The 17500-nt window shown below is 41.7% G+C and overlaps 1 protein-coding gene across 10 annotated transcripts in view; it reads left to right on the top strand.

Annotated features, from left to right (window-relative positions):
- LOC147009118 (muscleblind-like protein 1) overlaps positions 1-13221 on the top strand; it is an 80047-nt gene extending 66826 nt beyond the window's left edge. For 8 of the 10 annotated variants that reach the window (XM_085862833.1, XM_085862831.1, XM_085862825.1 and 5 more), the window contains 2 exons: positions 7760-7844; positions 12378-13221. In XM_085862833.1, coding sequence (XP_085718959.1) covers positions 7760-7844; positions 12378-12517 — 225 coding nt within the window. In that variant the 3' untranslated portion in view covers positions 12518-13221. Of the gene's footprint in view, positions 1-6138; positions 6231-7759; positions 7845-12377 lie in introns of all 10 variants that reach the window. The other 2 variants (XR_015052983.1, XM_085862832.1) reach the window with 2 other exon arrangements.
- Positions 13222-17500: the final 4279 nt, after the last annotated feature.

Here is a 17500-nt window from a genome sequence, read left to right as displayed (position 1 = left end):
CGTGGAGTCGTTTTTATCGGCCTCCATTTAAAAAGGAACAAGCCGCTTATACTCCGCACACTCGTATCCCACCAAACATGGCGTGGAGTCGTCTTTATCGGCCTCCATACGCGTTTTGTGCAGTGTGGGCGTCATGCTGGCTGTGTTTCCTGTGTTGTGAAAAAACACCATTCGTGCAGCCTCTTAAGAGGTATTTATTCGCTTGCCTTTTTAATGCAACCAGTAATCCTCCCCAGACCATCGGAAGCTCGAGTCGACAACCCCGCACTGCCAAGCACACATGACTCACCACACACGCCGGGTTTTACCTCAGGAATAATTAGACGAAAAGAAGAGTGGGGACGAAATGAAGGACAAAATGATTTAAGCAACCCCAGCTATGAGATCATCGCAACACACTCCCTTGTTGTCCCGCTAAACAAAAGGAAAGGCACTATCTTCACGTATAATAATGAAATAACTGTCTTCGGACACCTATCTGTTGTACGCATGCGATTCCGAGAACCGCAACTATATATATATATATATATATATATATATATATATATATATATATATATATATATATATATATATATATATATATATATATATATATATATATATATATAGTTACGAATTCGTGCCTGCCGGCGTGCGAACTTCCGCTTTCCACTAATAGTAGCAGCTCGCCCACCGGACGGACAATTCAGTCGTGACCTTCCGGAGCAACGCCGGAACCCTGTCACAGGTGGGTCTTCAACCCCACCACGGCCAAGCCAATTTTCTACCTGCGCAGGATAGGGTCAATCGCCTAATCTCGATATACTTAAGTACCCACGCAGATAGCTAACCGGGAGACCGTACCTCGGCGCAGGTCGGCTTGGGACACGAACCGCTTAAGCGGTCCGTTCCGTTCTGCAGTGATAACCGAGTGGGTATTATCGCCCGACCTCGCCTGATCCGATTCTATTTAACGGGTGTTTAAAACCCAACTATTTATTCCGCGATGCAAGATGGCATTTCCAATAGGGTGAAAGGAGGACGTGACGAACGGGGTACATTCACACAAAGCACATTTATTAAAATGAAACACGTATACAATGATGCAATGGAACAATCATGCACGTATACAGAAAAGCATACATGGGACAGGGACAGAGAGGCCAGCCTTTATCCTAATGAATAAAACGCAAGGAAAATAAAAGCAAGGAAAAGCACTACGACCGAATATTGTTATTATTTCACAGGCACTTAACAGGTTTTACTTGTCAGGACACGGCGCCACAAGATTCACTCAAAAGGAAGGAAAGGGCCACTCCATAGACGAGAGTGGCAGACAGGGTCCGTGGACCTTTATAGTGCGTGAGCCTTGGTTGACCGAATGGGCTCGCGAGACCGATGCGGCTTACCCGCACCCTCGTGGTGCGACGATGGGCAGGTCGCGACGTCTGCTCCCCACGGCCACCAGGACAGCCGCGCCTGATTGCGGCCTTGCGACGATGGGCAGGTCGTGACGTCTGTTTCCCATGGCCACTAGGACAGCCGCGCCTCATTGTGGCCTTGCGACGATGGGCAGGTCGCGATATCTGTTTCCTACGGCCACTAGGACAGCCGCGCCTGATTGCGGCCTTGCCAAGGCGAGGTGACCCGGGCGCCGGCCGGCAACGCAGTTGAGAGGAATGAACGGGTCTTTTAGTGCTCTGTCAGAGTTGATGCTCTATAAGAGTTGATGCTCTATAAGAGTAAAATGCTCTAAGACCCCGTCCATTCCTCAGCGATACGCGAACTGCGCCGAGGTCTGATCACCTCGCACTGCCTTGGCGCTGGCAAGCTCTTCCCGGCTGTGGTCTCCACGCAGCTCCTTGGCTTTCCCCGACTGACTCTCTCCAAACTTCGGGTTCCACTTGGCTCTCCGACCCTCCAGGCTGCCTGAACCGGTGCTCTGCACGGCCTTTTATTGGGCTGGTGAGACGAGATCTGATCTCCGCACTCTCACATCCGACCTCTGCCCAGAAAGCGGATGTGGTAGAGATCACCGGCCCTCTGGATCCGATTCTCCCAGAGCGAAGCTTCAACACAGAGCGGACGTGGTAGAAATCAACACCCTTCGACCCCCACAGGCCCCACCCCTTTCTCTCCTGAGATCCGTTTTTCAAGGCGAAGCTTCCACACAGAGCGCACGTGGTAGAAATCACCAGACTTGCGCTCACAATGAAACCTCCTGCATTGATTTGCAGCAACGCTGTTCGCTGGGGATTTTCCGCGGCTGGTGCAAAGATGGCGTCGTTTCGGAGACGAAGGTGAGGCGATGTTTGTGGTGTGGAGATGTTGACGGTTGCTGGCAGAGTGGTGAGGATGGCGTGGTTGTTGAGAGGCAGGTGTGGTTGTGGTTGGTGTTGTGGTTTAGGGGAGTGATGTTGGTTGTTGTAATGGTGGTGGAGATGTGGTTGGTTCAAAATAACGATAGAAAAAGAAAAACCTACCTCAAAGGATCACAGCCCTGTGACACAAATTAATCCCATGAAACAACGGTGGGGAAATGTAACTGAACACAGACTTATCGATCTCACTGAACTACGGACCTTTATGGTGTTCTGCGAATTTCCACAACCGTAACATAAATATATATATATATGTATATATATATATATATATATATATATATATATATATATGTATATATATATATATATATATATATATATACATATACATATACACATACACATACATACATGGTGTCCCAAAAAATGTACTCACTCTTTAAATGATAATAAATGCGTTGTTTATTGACTTAGAAACAAGATTAATGGTTACATGTATAAATGGATAAGTGCATGTTTACAAATGTTCAAACTGACGACCATCACGTTCCAAACACAGCCGATAACGTGGACCAATGGATTAATGTTGGAATGTAACTTTTCCAATTAATTTGCTTCAAAATGCGATGGGCGCTTGATTTGGGGGTTCCTGTCTCACGAGCCATTTGTCGTACAGATTTCCGTGGGGATCGGTGGAGGGTTTCCAGCAATTGATTTTCCTTTGCGGGGGTGGTTGATGACCGTGGTCTTCCTGAACGCTCCGAATGGACCTCATGCACAGTTCCATCTGTTTCAAACTTATCTCGGATGTGAGCAATGGTGCGTTGTGTTGGTGGATCTTTGTGAAAATGTCTTCTAAATGGTCTCTGCACTTCCATGATGTTTTTGTGCTTCCAGTCGCACTTTATGATAAATTTTCTTTCTTCAAAACCTAGTCGTACTTCTGCCATTATTATGGTCAATTTGATCTGAAAATAAATGAAAAATTCAATGAGTTATGAGGAGCCAAAACGTGAGTACATTTTTTTTGGGACACCCTGTATGTATGTACGTATGTGTATATATATTGTTGCGGATTCGCGCCCGCCGGCGTGCGAGCGGCCACGTAACTCGAATCGCGGCACGTCGCCCACCGGACGGACAATCCCGTCGTGACCCTCTCGGACTAACGCCGGGAACTAGTCACGGGTGGGCCTTTCGGCTTCACCGCGATCGTGCCAATCGGCCCCCCGCGTGGGATAGGGTTGCTCGCCAAATTCGACCTACCTAAGTACCCACACGGAGGGTAGACCGGGCGATCGCACCTCGCCGCAGGTCGACTTCGGACACGGGCCACTTTAAGCGACCCGTTCCGTACTATCGGGATAACCGAGCGGTGTTATCGTCAACCTCGACGGTTCGATTAATTATTGGGCGTTTTTAGCCCACGACCAACCCTTTACGTGAAGTAAGATGGAGATTCAACAGAAGAAAAGACGAAGCGAAACAGGAAAAACAGTTCAACATAAAGCACATTTATTCCGCGGCAAACGGAAAGCACACATATACAATTATACACCAAAAGCAAATGTAAAAGTAGAAGAAACACAACAATTCTGCACAAAAAGCAAATGCAACAATGCAGATCTACTACCGACTACCGAGCACACGGCAACACTTATACAGTTTTACTTCACAGACGGCGCCGACAACACATATACTCAAAGCAAAAGAAAAAGGGACCACCCTCAACGATGAGGGGGGCAGACGGGCCTGGGGCCGAGACCGCGTCGAGCCGACCCGTCTGGTGATGAGCCGCAAGATGGCGGTGGCGCCCCGACTCCACGGGCTTCGCTGGCACTGCCTGGAATGGGGTGGGAACGGGGCCCCCTTCTCACACTATCTCAGCGCGGGGGGAAACAGGAGGGGGTTGTTGATGCTCGGGGGAATGAGGATATCTTGCTGGCTTGGGTCCCGCGACGAGCGTCTCCACCGCGACCTCGGTCGCGTTACCGGCCTCCCCTCTCCGCAGCTCCCCGACTCTGACACGAGCGCCCTCTCGACTGCCTTCGCCGCCGCCACAACTCTCCAACTCTCCACTCTTCTCAACTCCGTCCAACTGCGTCCAACTGCTTTCCTCTTCTCAGAAACTCTCAACTCTTTCCAACTCAACTACTCCCTTTTCGGCGAGCGAACGCGGCCCTTTATAGCCCCCGGGGCTTCGCTCCTTCACCTTCGACCCTTCACCTCTGGCTGGCTCCCCATTGGACAGAGGAAAAGTGGGCGTGAATGATTTTTGATCCGCGAATCTGCATATAGCGATTATACTCCGACGCACCTGGAGGCGGGGCCAAATCGCCCCACGCTCGCTGATAGGACGGAACAGAAGTGGGCGTGAATCGTTTTTGATCCGATTTCTCGGAAAGGCTGGTGTTTTTGCCACCCGCTGCTTGGTGCGCGCCCTGTACGAGTCCAGGATCGGTGTCCACAAGCGGCGTGGGAATGGCGGTGATGCGATGGTTGCGAGAGCGAGATGTGACGGTAAAGGTCGTGGCTGCTGTTGTGAAGCGGCATTGCGGTTGGTGGTTGTTGTGTGATGGCTGTTGAGACGTGGTTGGTGGTGGTTGTGGTGGTAGTAATGGCGGCTGGTTCAAAATAAAGATAGTAAAAGAAAAACGGCTATCTAAAAGGGTCGCAGCCCGAATGAATGACATTTATTCCCTCTAAACAACGGGTTTGGGCTAACTACACATATACTTACAGAGATATCTCACCTAAGGGACCTGAATGGTGGTTTGCGAATTTCGTCAACCACAACAATATATATATATATATATATATATATATATATATATATATATATATATATATATATATATATATATATATATATATATATATATATATATATATATATATATATATATATATATAATTATTTACATGCGATTTCATTTAAGAAGCAGAATAAATTTAAACATGAGGTACTTCTATTATCTATCTATAATTCCAGCAGTGTGTGTGTGTGTGTGTGTGTGTGTGTGTGTGTGTGTGTGTGTGTGTGTGTGTGTGTGTGTGTGTGTGTGTGTGTGTGTGTGTGTGTGTGTGTGTGTGTGAGTGACTGCTGTTTCTCGACAACCACTGGTCCGATCTAATTGAAACATGCCAGGTATATTGCTGGGGACCTGAGGATGTGCCTTTTCAAGGTTTGATATTAAACGGACAAGTGATTCCCAAGTTATGGCCATTTATTTACCAACCAATGACAGGACACGTTGCTGCGGCCATTTATTTACCAACCAATGACAGGACACGTTGCTGCGTAGGCGTGGCCGATGGGGAAGAGAACCTCAGCCACGTTCGCCATTATGGGTTTTTTCTCTTCTCTTCTCTTTGTGTTTTTCCTTGCGAAAAGGCAAAATACGTTGGCGCTAATTGAATAATTGGCCATTAAAACGAATAATTTATCAAAACGTTGGCAGATCCAGCAGTCTCCGCATTCTTGCCCTGGACGAGGAAACAAAGAAGCGCTGTTTCCTCAGCAATGTTGTTTATGAAGAGGTGCTAACGAGATAAAGGTGTGTACATGGAGACAATTTTTATTATTATTTATTTATTGAAGAAAAATTGTTCCGAAAATAATTTATCAAAAAAAGTGCACAACTTTTTTTTTGTTTCCAATTGTCAAAACGGTGTGGCCTTTGGAAGTGTTAAGGAATTTAGCTCCACTCAACATGCTTGCCAACGAAATACATCTCCATTTGGTGGTATGCTTTGCAAACTATTTTTTTTTAAACTATTTTCAAACTAAAACAATTTGAACATGGAATACATAATGACACTGTACTTTCAGGTCTCCTACAAATCATACCCTGTCACCTCACCATGGCATAGGAGTGGCAATGGTCAATGGCAGCGAATGTCATGGCTAGCAAAGACAGGGAGGTAAACGTGATTTTAATTTGGATTTTAATTAACTCTGCGTGTGTAAGTATCACAGCATTTGTTACTTCAATGAAAGCGATAATTCGTGGGATGATGTGAACATTCCGTACGGGCACGCACTACTTCTGGATAGTGATGACTTTTTGTATTCTAATAATTTCTCGATTTCTTATGCACATTTATAGATAAACACAATGCCCCAATGTAGTCGTTACGAGAGCGAAGGAACGGCCTGTGTGTTTGTTTGAAAGTTTTTTTTTTTTTTTGCCCGCACGGACCGGCACGCGAGAGCGAAGGAACGGCCTGTGTGGTTGTTGTTTCTGGCACGCTGTTTGAAAGTTTTTTTTTTGTATGTACGGTCACGCACGTACGGTCACGTACGTACGGCCACGCGAGAGCGAAGGAACGGCCTGTGTAGTTGTTTCTGGCAAGCGGTTTTAAAGTGTATATATATATATATATTATTTTTTTTGCACGTCCGGCCACGCACTTACGGGCACGCACGTATGGGCACATGAGAGCGAAGGAACGGCCTGTGTGGTTGTTGTTTTTGGAACGCGGTTTGAAAGTTTTTTTTGGGGGGTGGGGGGGTTTGCACGTACGGCCACACACCTACGGGCATGCACTACTACTGAATAATGATTAAAGATTACTTGAAAAGTCAATCTGTTTTGGACACGTTTACGAGGCAGATTGATCATCTTCCAATACAGAAAAGAGATATAAGGTCATTTAAAATGCAAATATATTATTAAAATAGATATGTTGAAGCATATATAATTGTAATAATCATGTCGTATTTGAGTACATTTTTAATGAAAGGGTTACAACAATACATTTACTTTTAAAGTTTTAATTCTCAACATTTTATTATTATGTTATCACCCTCCAAACCCATTATGCTAATTTTGTAGAAATTTGCATCGACAGTGGTGATGGAATTGACTTTTCGGGATGTGGGACTAAAGGGAGTAAAGCAGGCTATCCTCCTAAATCTCAGTTACCTGTTACAATTGATCGTACATTGTTCAATAATTGTGCTGCCTGTTCAGGAATACATCTACGTGTGCTTCCGTATCTTCAAACATTCTGCCAAGCTTAGAATGACGTCCCATTGATTTGTTTTGCCTTTGGACCAGAGTTTACCCCAGCATGTTAAAATAACTGTTTTGCTTCACTGTTTCCATGCTGCCTTGACTGTGGGTTTGCTTGCCTTCCTGAGTAAATATCTCACACATTTCTTTCTGGATCCTATTTAAAGTGCTCGTGAGCAAAATATTACACAAAAGAACCAACCAGTAGCTCTTTTTTTACATTGAACTGAAATGAGCTTAATTTAAATGTTTACTTGTCAGCCTTTCTAATTCTGTCTGCACAAAACACAGTATGTATTACTGTTATTTTATGGCAGTGCAGCAAATCTACTGCCTTGTGTATGTGTGTGTGTCTCTCTTTCTCCCCCAAACTCTCTGCACGGCACTCTGCCGTAATACTTCCTTGTAACCCACGCTTCCATTCCTGGTGATCAGTCGACAGACACTCTAACCATTTGTCGTGACTTCAAGTCTGGGCACTGTGCTCGCCCAAACTGTCGCTTTCTGCACCTTCTCGAAGGTATGCCTTTATGCACCCATCCACTCCATCGCAAATGTCTTTCGACTCCTCTCGTCTTGCTTTGCTTCAGTTATATAACGCACTTGCAATCGCATCCTCTTGCATTCGCTGCTATGCCATGCTTGACATAGGTTAATGTTTACAGTTGAATGACAACTTTCATGAAAGTTACAAAAATGCATTGGAACTGTTTTTTGAGGATTGAATGTTAGCTTAGGTTTGGTTAGTAGTTAGGGGCTATTTGCTTGTGAGGAAAAGTTGCGGTGAGAGTGTGTTGAGGTAAATAAATGAAAATGGAGAAAAGGAAGGGTATTTTGATAAGAGGAATAAAAATAATGTATGGGGCAAACAGTAGAGGTTACAAATGCTGCCGGTTTGTGCATTTTATGTACAATGGGGTCTTGTATTAAAAATCTATCAAGTTGGCTTATCTGATTTTGATTCAATTGCTGAATGATGTCTACAGATCAAAATCTGACAACTTGTGAGTAAACCAAAGTAATAACTCGCAACAAACAAAAAGGCATGGATGTCAAGGTTCATGAAGGTAACACTGTCTGTTTGATCTATAACTGGATCTGGTAAATGTCTGGCATACCTACGTCTACCTTGGAAAGGCAAAGTGTCTCAACGGTTTGAAAACTAGATCAAACAGTGTCCCATTCTTACTATGGTGTTCAACCACGAGTGATTTTCACCACCCGCTGGTTGCTTCTGTCAATCCAAGAAGATGTTCTGCCCACCTCGCATACAAGTAAGAATATTTACACATTTCATTGTAAGTGTGACACACATCTTCGAGATCGAAAGATCACAACGAACAACATGTCCCTTTGGTGATCAGACGGGGTCAGTCAACCAAATTGAATAATCCACAGTGTGCAGAGCAATATCGTATTGGCTGGTTTAAAATCCTGAGTGGAGGACGCAGTTTAGCTCAGCTTCGTGCAATGGAGGCCACATGCATCAGGTCAACCAATCCCATTCTTTGTGGACAATGAATTTGTCCGTACTTTATATCTATCTTGACTATGATGGCTTGACTGTGTGACAACTCTACCACAGTCAACATTGACTCATCATGAAAACCACGCCACTCCCCCTCAGCTAATTAACATTACATTTTCCGCCGGTTCTTGGGGATTCATTATTCATGATGGTTCATTGCATTTCATTTCCACCAACTCATTATTCATGATGCTCTGTGGTTCCACCAATCAGGTAATCCCGTCTTTTCTTTCTCTCAACCAATCAACGTTCAGGACATTACATTGTAACTTTATAAATGAGAGTTTGGTGCTTCTTCATCTGCTTGTGGTTTTATCCTGAAGAGTGCAAGCTGAAAAGCTTTAATGTCCATTTTATGGAAATGCATATTTAAAAATGAAATAATTCTCATATCCAGATCCGGATTCAGATCTTCACCAAAATCAAACCGATTTGTCATGGTCATGCACCGAACCTGTCCACCAAGTTTCATCCGAATCCGTGCACAACTTTTTCAGATATTGTGCTACATATAGTTTTTGGCCCTATCTCTCAATGGTGAAGAATCACTTTATAAATTATATCAGACCCGGATCTGGATTCGGATCTTCACCAAAATTGAACAAATTCTTCCTTGTCACACACTGAACGTGTCAACCAAGTTTCATCCCAATCCATCCACAACATTTTGAGAAATCGTGCTAAATATCATTTTTGGCCCTATCTCTCAATGGTGAAAAATCATTTTAAAAATTGTAGTAGTCGGATCTGGATCTTCATCAAAATCGAATCAGTTTGTCGTCACACACTCAACCTCCCCACAAAATTTCATCCGGGTCCGTCCACAATTTTGAGATATCCTAAACACAAACAGACAGAGGGGTGAAAAACATAACCTCCTTCACCTTTGGTTGTGGGGGTAAAAATAAAACAGCAAATTAAGAAGAAAATAAAATTTCAAACCGGCACACGAAGGATATAACACGATTACAAACAGGCAAATTCAGAACACAATATAATTACAAACAGGCAAATTGAGAATAGGATAAAATTACAGACAAATTCAGAATGTGATAAAATTACAAACAGGCAAATTCCGAAAACAATTAAATTACAAACAGGCAAATTCAGAACACAATAAAATTACAAACAGGCAAATTCAGAATACAATAAAATTACAAACAGGCAAATTCCGAAAACAATTAAATTACAAACAGGCAAATTCAGAACACAATAAAATTACCAACAGGCAAATTCAGAATGAAATAAAATTACCAACAGGCAAATTCAGAATGAAATAAAATTACAAACAGGCAAATTCAGAATATGATAAAATTACAAACAGGCAAATTCAGAATATGATAAAATTACAAACAGGCAAATTCAGAATATGATAAAATTACAAACAGGCAAATTCAGAATATGATAAAATTACAAACAGGCAAATTCAGAATATGATAAAATTACAAACAGGCAAATTCAGAATACGATAAAATTACAAACAAGCAAATTCAGAATACGATAAAATTACAAACAGACAAATTCAGAATACAATAAAATTACAAACAGGCAAATTCAGAATATGATAAAATTACAAACAGGCAAATTCAGAACACAATAAAATTACAAACAGGCAAATTCAGAACACAATAAAATTACAAACAGGCAAATTGAGAATACGATAAAATTAAAAACAGGCAAATTCCGAAAACAATAAAATTACAAACAGGGCAATTCAGAATACAATTAAATTACAAACAGGCAAATTCAGAATATGATAAAATTACAAACAAGCAAATTCAGAATACGATAAAATTACAAACAGGCAAATTCAGAATACAATAAAATTACAAACAGGCAAATTCAGAATATGATAAAATTACAAACAGGCAAATTCAGAATATGATAAAATTACAAACAGGCAAATTCAGAATATGATAAAATTACAAACAGGCAAATTCAGAATATGATAAAATTACAAACAGGCAAATTCAGAATACAAATATAAGGGTATGTTCTTTTGAACATATGAGTCCCCTCGGACCATGAAGCTATCATTCTTGTTGTTAAAGGCCGTTATGGGAACACGGAAATAAGGGTATGTTTAGCAGCGTCATCATGGTTGGCGTCTCGCAATATAATATATTAGCGCGATTAAAAATACCGTTTTTTCCTCGCATCTTCATGTCTGTCAAAAAACCAGTGTCAAGGTGCACAACTACAGCTCATAACCTATCCATTGAGGTGTTTTTCGCCCCCCCCCCCCCGCTTTCCCGTTTTCACGCCACTGTCCACACAAAAGTCATCAATCAATTCTATGCAGAGTCCGGGGGACTCAATAAAATTACAACCAGGCAAATTCAGAATACAATAAAATTATAAACAGGCAAATTCAGAATACACTAAAATTACAAACAGGCAAATTCAGAATGTAATAAAATTACAAACAGGCAAATTCAGAATATGATAAAATTACAAACAGGCAAATTCAGAAAATGATAAAATTACAAACAGGCAAATTCAGAATATGATAAAATTACAAACAGGCAAATTCAGAATATGATAAAATTACAAACAGGCAAATTCAGAATATGATAAAATTACAAACAGGCAAATTCTGAATACAAATATAAGGGTATGTTCTTTTGAACATATGAGTCCCCTTGGACCATGAAGCTATCGTTCTTGTTGTTAAAGGCCGTTATGGGAACACAGAAATAAGGGTATGTTTTGCAGCGTCATCATGGTTGGCATCTCGCAATATAATATATTAGCGCGATTAAAAATACCGTTTTTTTCCTCGCATCTTCATGTCTGTCAAAACCCGGTGTCAAGGTGCACAACTACAGCTCATAACCTATCCATTGAGGTGTTTTTCGCCCTCCCCCCCCCCCCCGCCCTGCTTTCCCGTTTTCACGCCACTGTCCACACAAAATTCATCAATCAATTCTATACAGAGTCCGGGGGACTCAATAAAATTACAAACAGGCAAATTCAGAATGCAATAAAATTACAAACAGGCAAATACAGAATACGATAAAATTACAAACAGGCAAATTCAGAATACAATAACAAATTTAAGGCTGAGAATATTGTTCATTATTTATTTATTTCACAGCTTTGCTCAACTTTTGTGTGGTCATTTGCTTTCTAGGCTTTGTATCAGAGGAGAACAGGATAGTCTGAAGAAGTCGCTGATTGTGTTTCACCAATACTTTGTTGGTGTCTTCAGTCGTTATCCAATATGTCTGTGGATTGTGTCTTGCCAGCACCACAACGGCCTGAAATTTGCTTAATTTCCAATCAAATTGGAGAACACTAAACCCAGAGATGTAGGTTAAACCACTCCATTTTTGGCATGTTTATTTTCCATCGTTGTGTCACTTTTGTTTGTTTTGAAAATTCTGTCTGAAAAAAAAAATGATTTCAAAATAACACGATATCCCTCCAGGAGAGTTTGCTCTTATTTACTTTGTTTACTTTTGACATGTACAGCCTTTACATGAAAGTACGAGTAGTCCATCTGTTGCATGTTGCCCTGCGCAGATCACGTAGAAGTTGTGGATGACAAAGTGACAGTGTGTCGAGATGCTGCCAAAGGAAAGTGCTCGCGTCCCCTTTGCAAATACTACCATCCACAATCGCAAGCGGCCTCCGCTTCTGCATTGCTTCAGTTTGCTTGCTGACCCTTCCCCGACACAACACCTCGGCAGATGGGGTGGTTGAACTACGATTTTTGTTTTTATTTATTGGGTACCGTTTGTAAATGATTCATTTTGGCATTTCATTTGCTTTCCCTTCTCTCTTCTTTATGTCCCATTGATACAAATGGAAGGCCTGTAATTGAATGGCAGAATGGAAATGAAAGTGGTGCGATTCCTCGGAATGTAATTTCTGGAATGGCAGCGTATTATTGGGAAAATTTTGGAATATTGTGATCCTACTGATTTTGATCATATTTGGGGTTTAAAGCCTGCACGTAAAAGGGTTATTGTTTTTGGTTGGTGGGTTTTTTTTTTAATTTCGGGATGGATTCCCGTTTGGGGTCATTTTTGAAATGGCCGAACCTTCGTGCTGTGCACATTTTTAGCTCGTTCCTCGGGGGCTGCTATTTTTATCTTGGCCTGTGTTGGTTTCTTCCTGTCTGATACAAAGATCTTTCAAAACCTGAAAAATTTGAGTTCTTGCGAATTAAATAATGGTTGGTACTGATGAAGTTATGTAAATAAGGGAAAAGAAAATCCTTTCCTCTAAATATGCACAATTCCTAGTGCCTATTGTGGAAACTAGCATGTTATCTACAGTGATTTTTTATCTTTTAACTTTATTTGTGTTCACTTTGGAGAGAGGGCTTTGCTGTTTCTTTTAATGTGGGGGGAGGGTGGGAGGGTGGGTGGGCGGTTTGAGTATCAGGAAATTGTCAAGTACGAGTGTAACTTGACTTGACATGACCTGTATTGTGCATTGGTTAAAGGGGTCAACCTGAGAATGGGGATCATACACTGAAACACTTGTGGATAATAACCAGGCTTTGTCGAACACAATCTATAATCATCTTTTCCTCCAAAGGTGTTTTGTATCACGTAGATTAAAAAGGCACCTGTGGTTGAGTTTAAGATTTTAACTTTGGCTATTTTAATGGTGCTTTGAAAAGGTTGTTTAATATATGCAGATAATGCTGAAAGAGTGACAGCCTATTGTGTACGTGTCAGTTAAATGTTTGTGACAACTTCTGTTCATTGTTGTTCATTTTGTTTTGTCTGTGAGGATTGGCAGGCCAAGGCTTTGATGTTGCTTTTTTGACAGACTTTTTTGACATAGCTGAAAACAACAGTCAGTGGTCGACCATTTGTTAACAAATCTTTTGTGATTGTGTGGTTGACATGGGAAACTGATCCACCCACCATTTGGGTTTGTGTGACGTCAAACCCTAACCGTAGCCACCCCCACCAATTTATTGTGAAATTGCTGCATCCCCCCACAAATTATTCAAAATTAATGATGCAACTATTACATTAATTTGCGGCACCCAAGCCATAGCTGTTCAAATGGACAAACCTGCAGCAAATGTTGATAATGCAAGTCCACCTTCCTCTTGGCTTTCCTGATCTTGTCTTTGTGATAGTTTGTCTTTTTGAAAATCTGCAGTGGGCCATCAATATGCTGACATGTATAGAGCAGTCTGATAAGGCATATTGGTGTACAGCTTGAAATCTGTGATCTCCTTTTCAGACTGGTCCATTATTGTATTGGCTCCCAACATTGACAGTTCCTGGAATTCTTTCAACAAATTTCATTCTCTCCAATTCATCCCATCACGCCTCCTATTGTTCAATTCAACATCCCGACCCTGGTATACTGATTTGTGTCTTGAGGCAGTTGCCAAATAGTAGCTTCCATTGTCCACCTAAAAGGTGAACAATTCAGTGGGAATCTACAGACCCTCTGTAGAGCCTGCTAGCAGTATGTATTGCTTCTTTGATGAGTCGGGGCTCAACAACAAACTCTCCTGAGGTTAAATGTCTCGAGCCTTTCACCATTCTCTGACTCCTTGAAGGCAGCTCCTCAAGTCTGTCACTGGTGCACATTCCTTTTCTGTACCTTCATGCCAAAAGAGTAGAGTCTTGTTTGTCGGGGATTGCTTTCGAAACACCTGACTACTTTCCAAAAAGGGTTCCAAGTCTGATCGCCTCAACTACACATCTGTCAGTCTTCTCTCCATCATCAACAGTGATCGAACCTGTCGTTGTTGCAGAACTTGGGCATTATTGCTTCTCCAATTCTCTGATTTCTGGTCATCATTTTGACTTTTGCCCCAGATGTTCTACCATGAGCACGTTGCTTCTTTTATCCCATCAATGGTGGATGCTCGATCTCAAATCAGTGTTCAGGGCCATCTCTCCAGACATCTGCCTCCTGAGCTGTCACATTCCCAACTTTCTTTCTAAATTCTGCTTCCTTTTCAAAATGCGATTTATGATTCTGAATTTGAGGAATTTTCATTCCAAATATCTGCACCTTTGCTGTCATAAAAGGACTTCATTATTCACGTATGTGACAGAATCGGTCGATTTGTCGACTTGTGTAAATGTAGAACGCTGCTGATGTAAACTGTGTGGCACCTCGCTTGCTGTTCGAGCACATCGTTATTCTTTCATAAATTGGTCACCAGTATTCTTCAAGAAGAAACATTGAACTAAACTTCTACTTTACCAGTCACTGTATTGCTGTGTATTAGAGGAGCGTTGTAAATGAGTTGCAATATCCATGTATGCTACAACACTGTTTACTGTGAACGTTGGGGTAGCTGAGAATATAACTTTGTTTACTTCACTTCATTAATTTGCTCCATGTATGGAGAAAAAGATTTGAAATCATTTATGCTTTATTTTTGAGCCAAACCTTTACTTTATCATTAAATTAGTCTTTAGTGATGTCGCTGTGTTGTTCACAAAGAATTAATGGGAATCTGAGTGAAAAAATTTGGGGGGGGGGGCAGTCAGGCTTCGAAATTCCTTTTTGTCATGTTTTCGACACTGTCCTCTTCATGCTTGTACTTTACTGTGGAATATTATACGTCAGGAGGTGGGGTCTGGAAGGTGTCCTGCTCCATTAGTGAGATAGTGCTATCCCGCAGTTATTGTTTGTGTGTAACCTCTTTTAAGAGAATGTACAGGCAGACATGTGCAAGACAAGACCGATTATAATAGCTGCGACGATTGATAAAAAGACTTGTATTGACTGTAGCACTTAATATCTCGATTATTTCAGAGAAATTGATTTTGCAATCCTTTGCACTGTAGGAAAAGAGATTGAAGTTGTTTTATCAAATAATTATTTTATTATTTCCCTTTTGAATCGCCAGGCGATTAAATAAGTGCTTTCACCAAAAATAACATCAGAAAATTAATCTGAGTCTTTTATGTCGACCTTTAAAGCTTCTTTTTTTCTGATTCACAGTTAGTGGCTCGTGGAAGAGCCGGTGAGGGAGCTGTAAGAGGCTGCGACGTCGTCCATGGGGTAGAGAGAATCAGCAGGCGAGGAGGGGAGAATTGGATGAGGAACGAACATATGAACAACGTGAGACGTACAGACGTGACTAGGGAATTGAGTGGGATAAGTCGACAAAGGACGTGCGAGCAGAGGAGAAACTGAAAAACAGGTTATGTGTGGTTATGTGTGAGTGCAAGTGACATTGGACAGCAGTCACCAAAATAAGAGGTCGTAGTGTGAAGGACTCAGACGTGTATTGTTTAATCTCCCCGTCCTCTCACTCTGAATATTTAATCCCCCCGCCCCCTGCTTTTTCTATAAACACTCCTTCAGGCTCAGAGTGACCTCAAAGTAAAATTTGCCCACAATTGGGATCCATATCAAATGTCTTTACCTCTGTCCAGTGTTCTTTGGCAGTTATGGAGGCACGAGTCTATTGGTACTTTGTGGAATTTTTGAAATGTTTTGTGACTTGCGCAGCCACGTGGATGGCTGTGATCATCTTTGGGAACCAAGGAGTGCACATTCTTTCATTGTGCAACTTGCCCATTTCGCTGCGTTGCGGCTTCCCGATTTAACGTTATTTTGACCTTGAACTGAACTTGGGCCTTACCTTTTGTTCTGGTCGCACCCTGATCTGATTTGGTTCTCAGTTGCTTGAACTCATGTATGTGGGATTTTGTAATTAAAGGAATGGAGTGTTTGATGTGCGCACATTCAAATTCCCTGCTTTTCTTTTGGAAAAGTGAAATAATCTTTCAGATGGCAGTGGTGGAAATTAGTATTATTGTAACCTCATCACAGTGTAAGGTTGCTGATGTTGCTGTTTCAAAAAGGAAATATGAGGTACAATTGGAACAAATGTATGTCGTTTACATTTCACGCACTTTATTTCACTTTGCTTACAAACATATGCGTGAAATTGCGACGGATGTTCATTTGTCCGCAATGAGTTTGCCTCTTGTAAAACGTGACAATTTTGTTTAACTCTGTTTGGTAACCTTTTGATTTTTGAACTCATTTACACAGTGCTTCAGATTATATATATATATATTTTAAAGTTTTTGTGAATTTTTCTTTGACATTTCGCATGATGATCAGAAAATGTTGTTTTGTAAACGGTGTCTCGATATCGCAGATGTTTTCTTTCGTGCATCTATAAAGTGCCGGTTTGCAAACACAACAACACATTCTAATCGCCAGTATGGAGTGGGAAGGCGGTGGAAACGCCCGAGTATTCAAAATGAATGGGTGAGCGAATTATTGTTGAGACTTGACAAAGCGCGTCGGACTGTTTAAATGTTTTTCCTTGTTTCGAGTACGTGCTTTTTTGCCAAGCGCCAAATTTAATGGCAATTGGCCGTTCGTCATTCCATTCGTCACCACTCAGCCGGCCGGTCCTAACCGTGGAAGAGCTTACGGGGGAGTCGGTCGGACGATCTGCCATCATCCAGCATGGTTCGAGTCCCACAGCAGACCAAAGTCTGAAATGGTTAATTATCCTAAGTGCATCTTAACCAAGACGAGACTGTGCATTTTGCGTGACAGAAGTTTTTGGTGATTATCTAATAAACGTGACATTTTGCACTTCTGTAAATAGAGATGGTAAGAGACTTAAAGAAATGGGAAATGTGTAAAATATGAGATCTTATTTTGGATATAATGTGTATAATTCC

The sequence above is a fragment of the Eptatretus burgeri genome, chromosome 17 (assembly GCF_056783735.1).
Source record: "Eptatretus burgeri isolate ZD-2024b chromosome 17, Ebu_testis_v1, whole genome shotgun sequence".
Lineage (NCBI taxonomy): Eukaryota > Metazoa > Chordata > Myxini > Myxiniformes > Myxinidae > Eptatretus > Eptatretus burgeri.
Note: the sequence above shows the minus strand (reverse complement) of the source record. Positions and strands in the feature narration are given on the sequence as shown.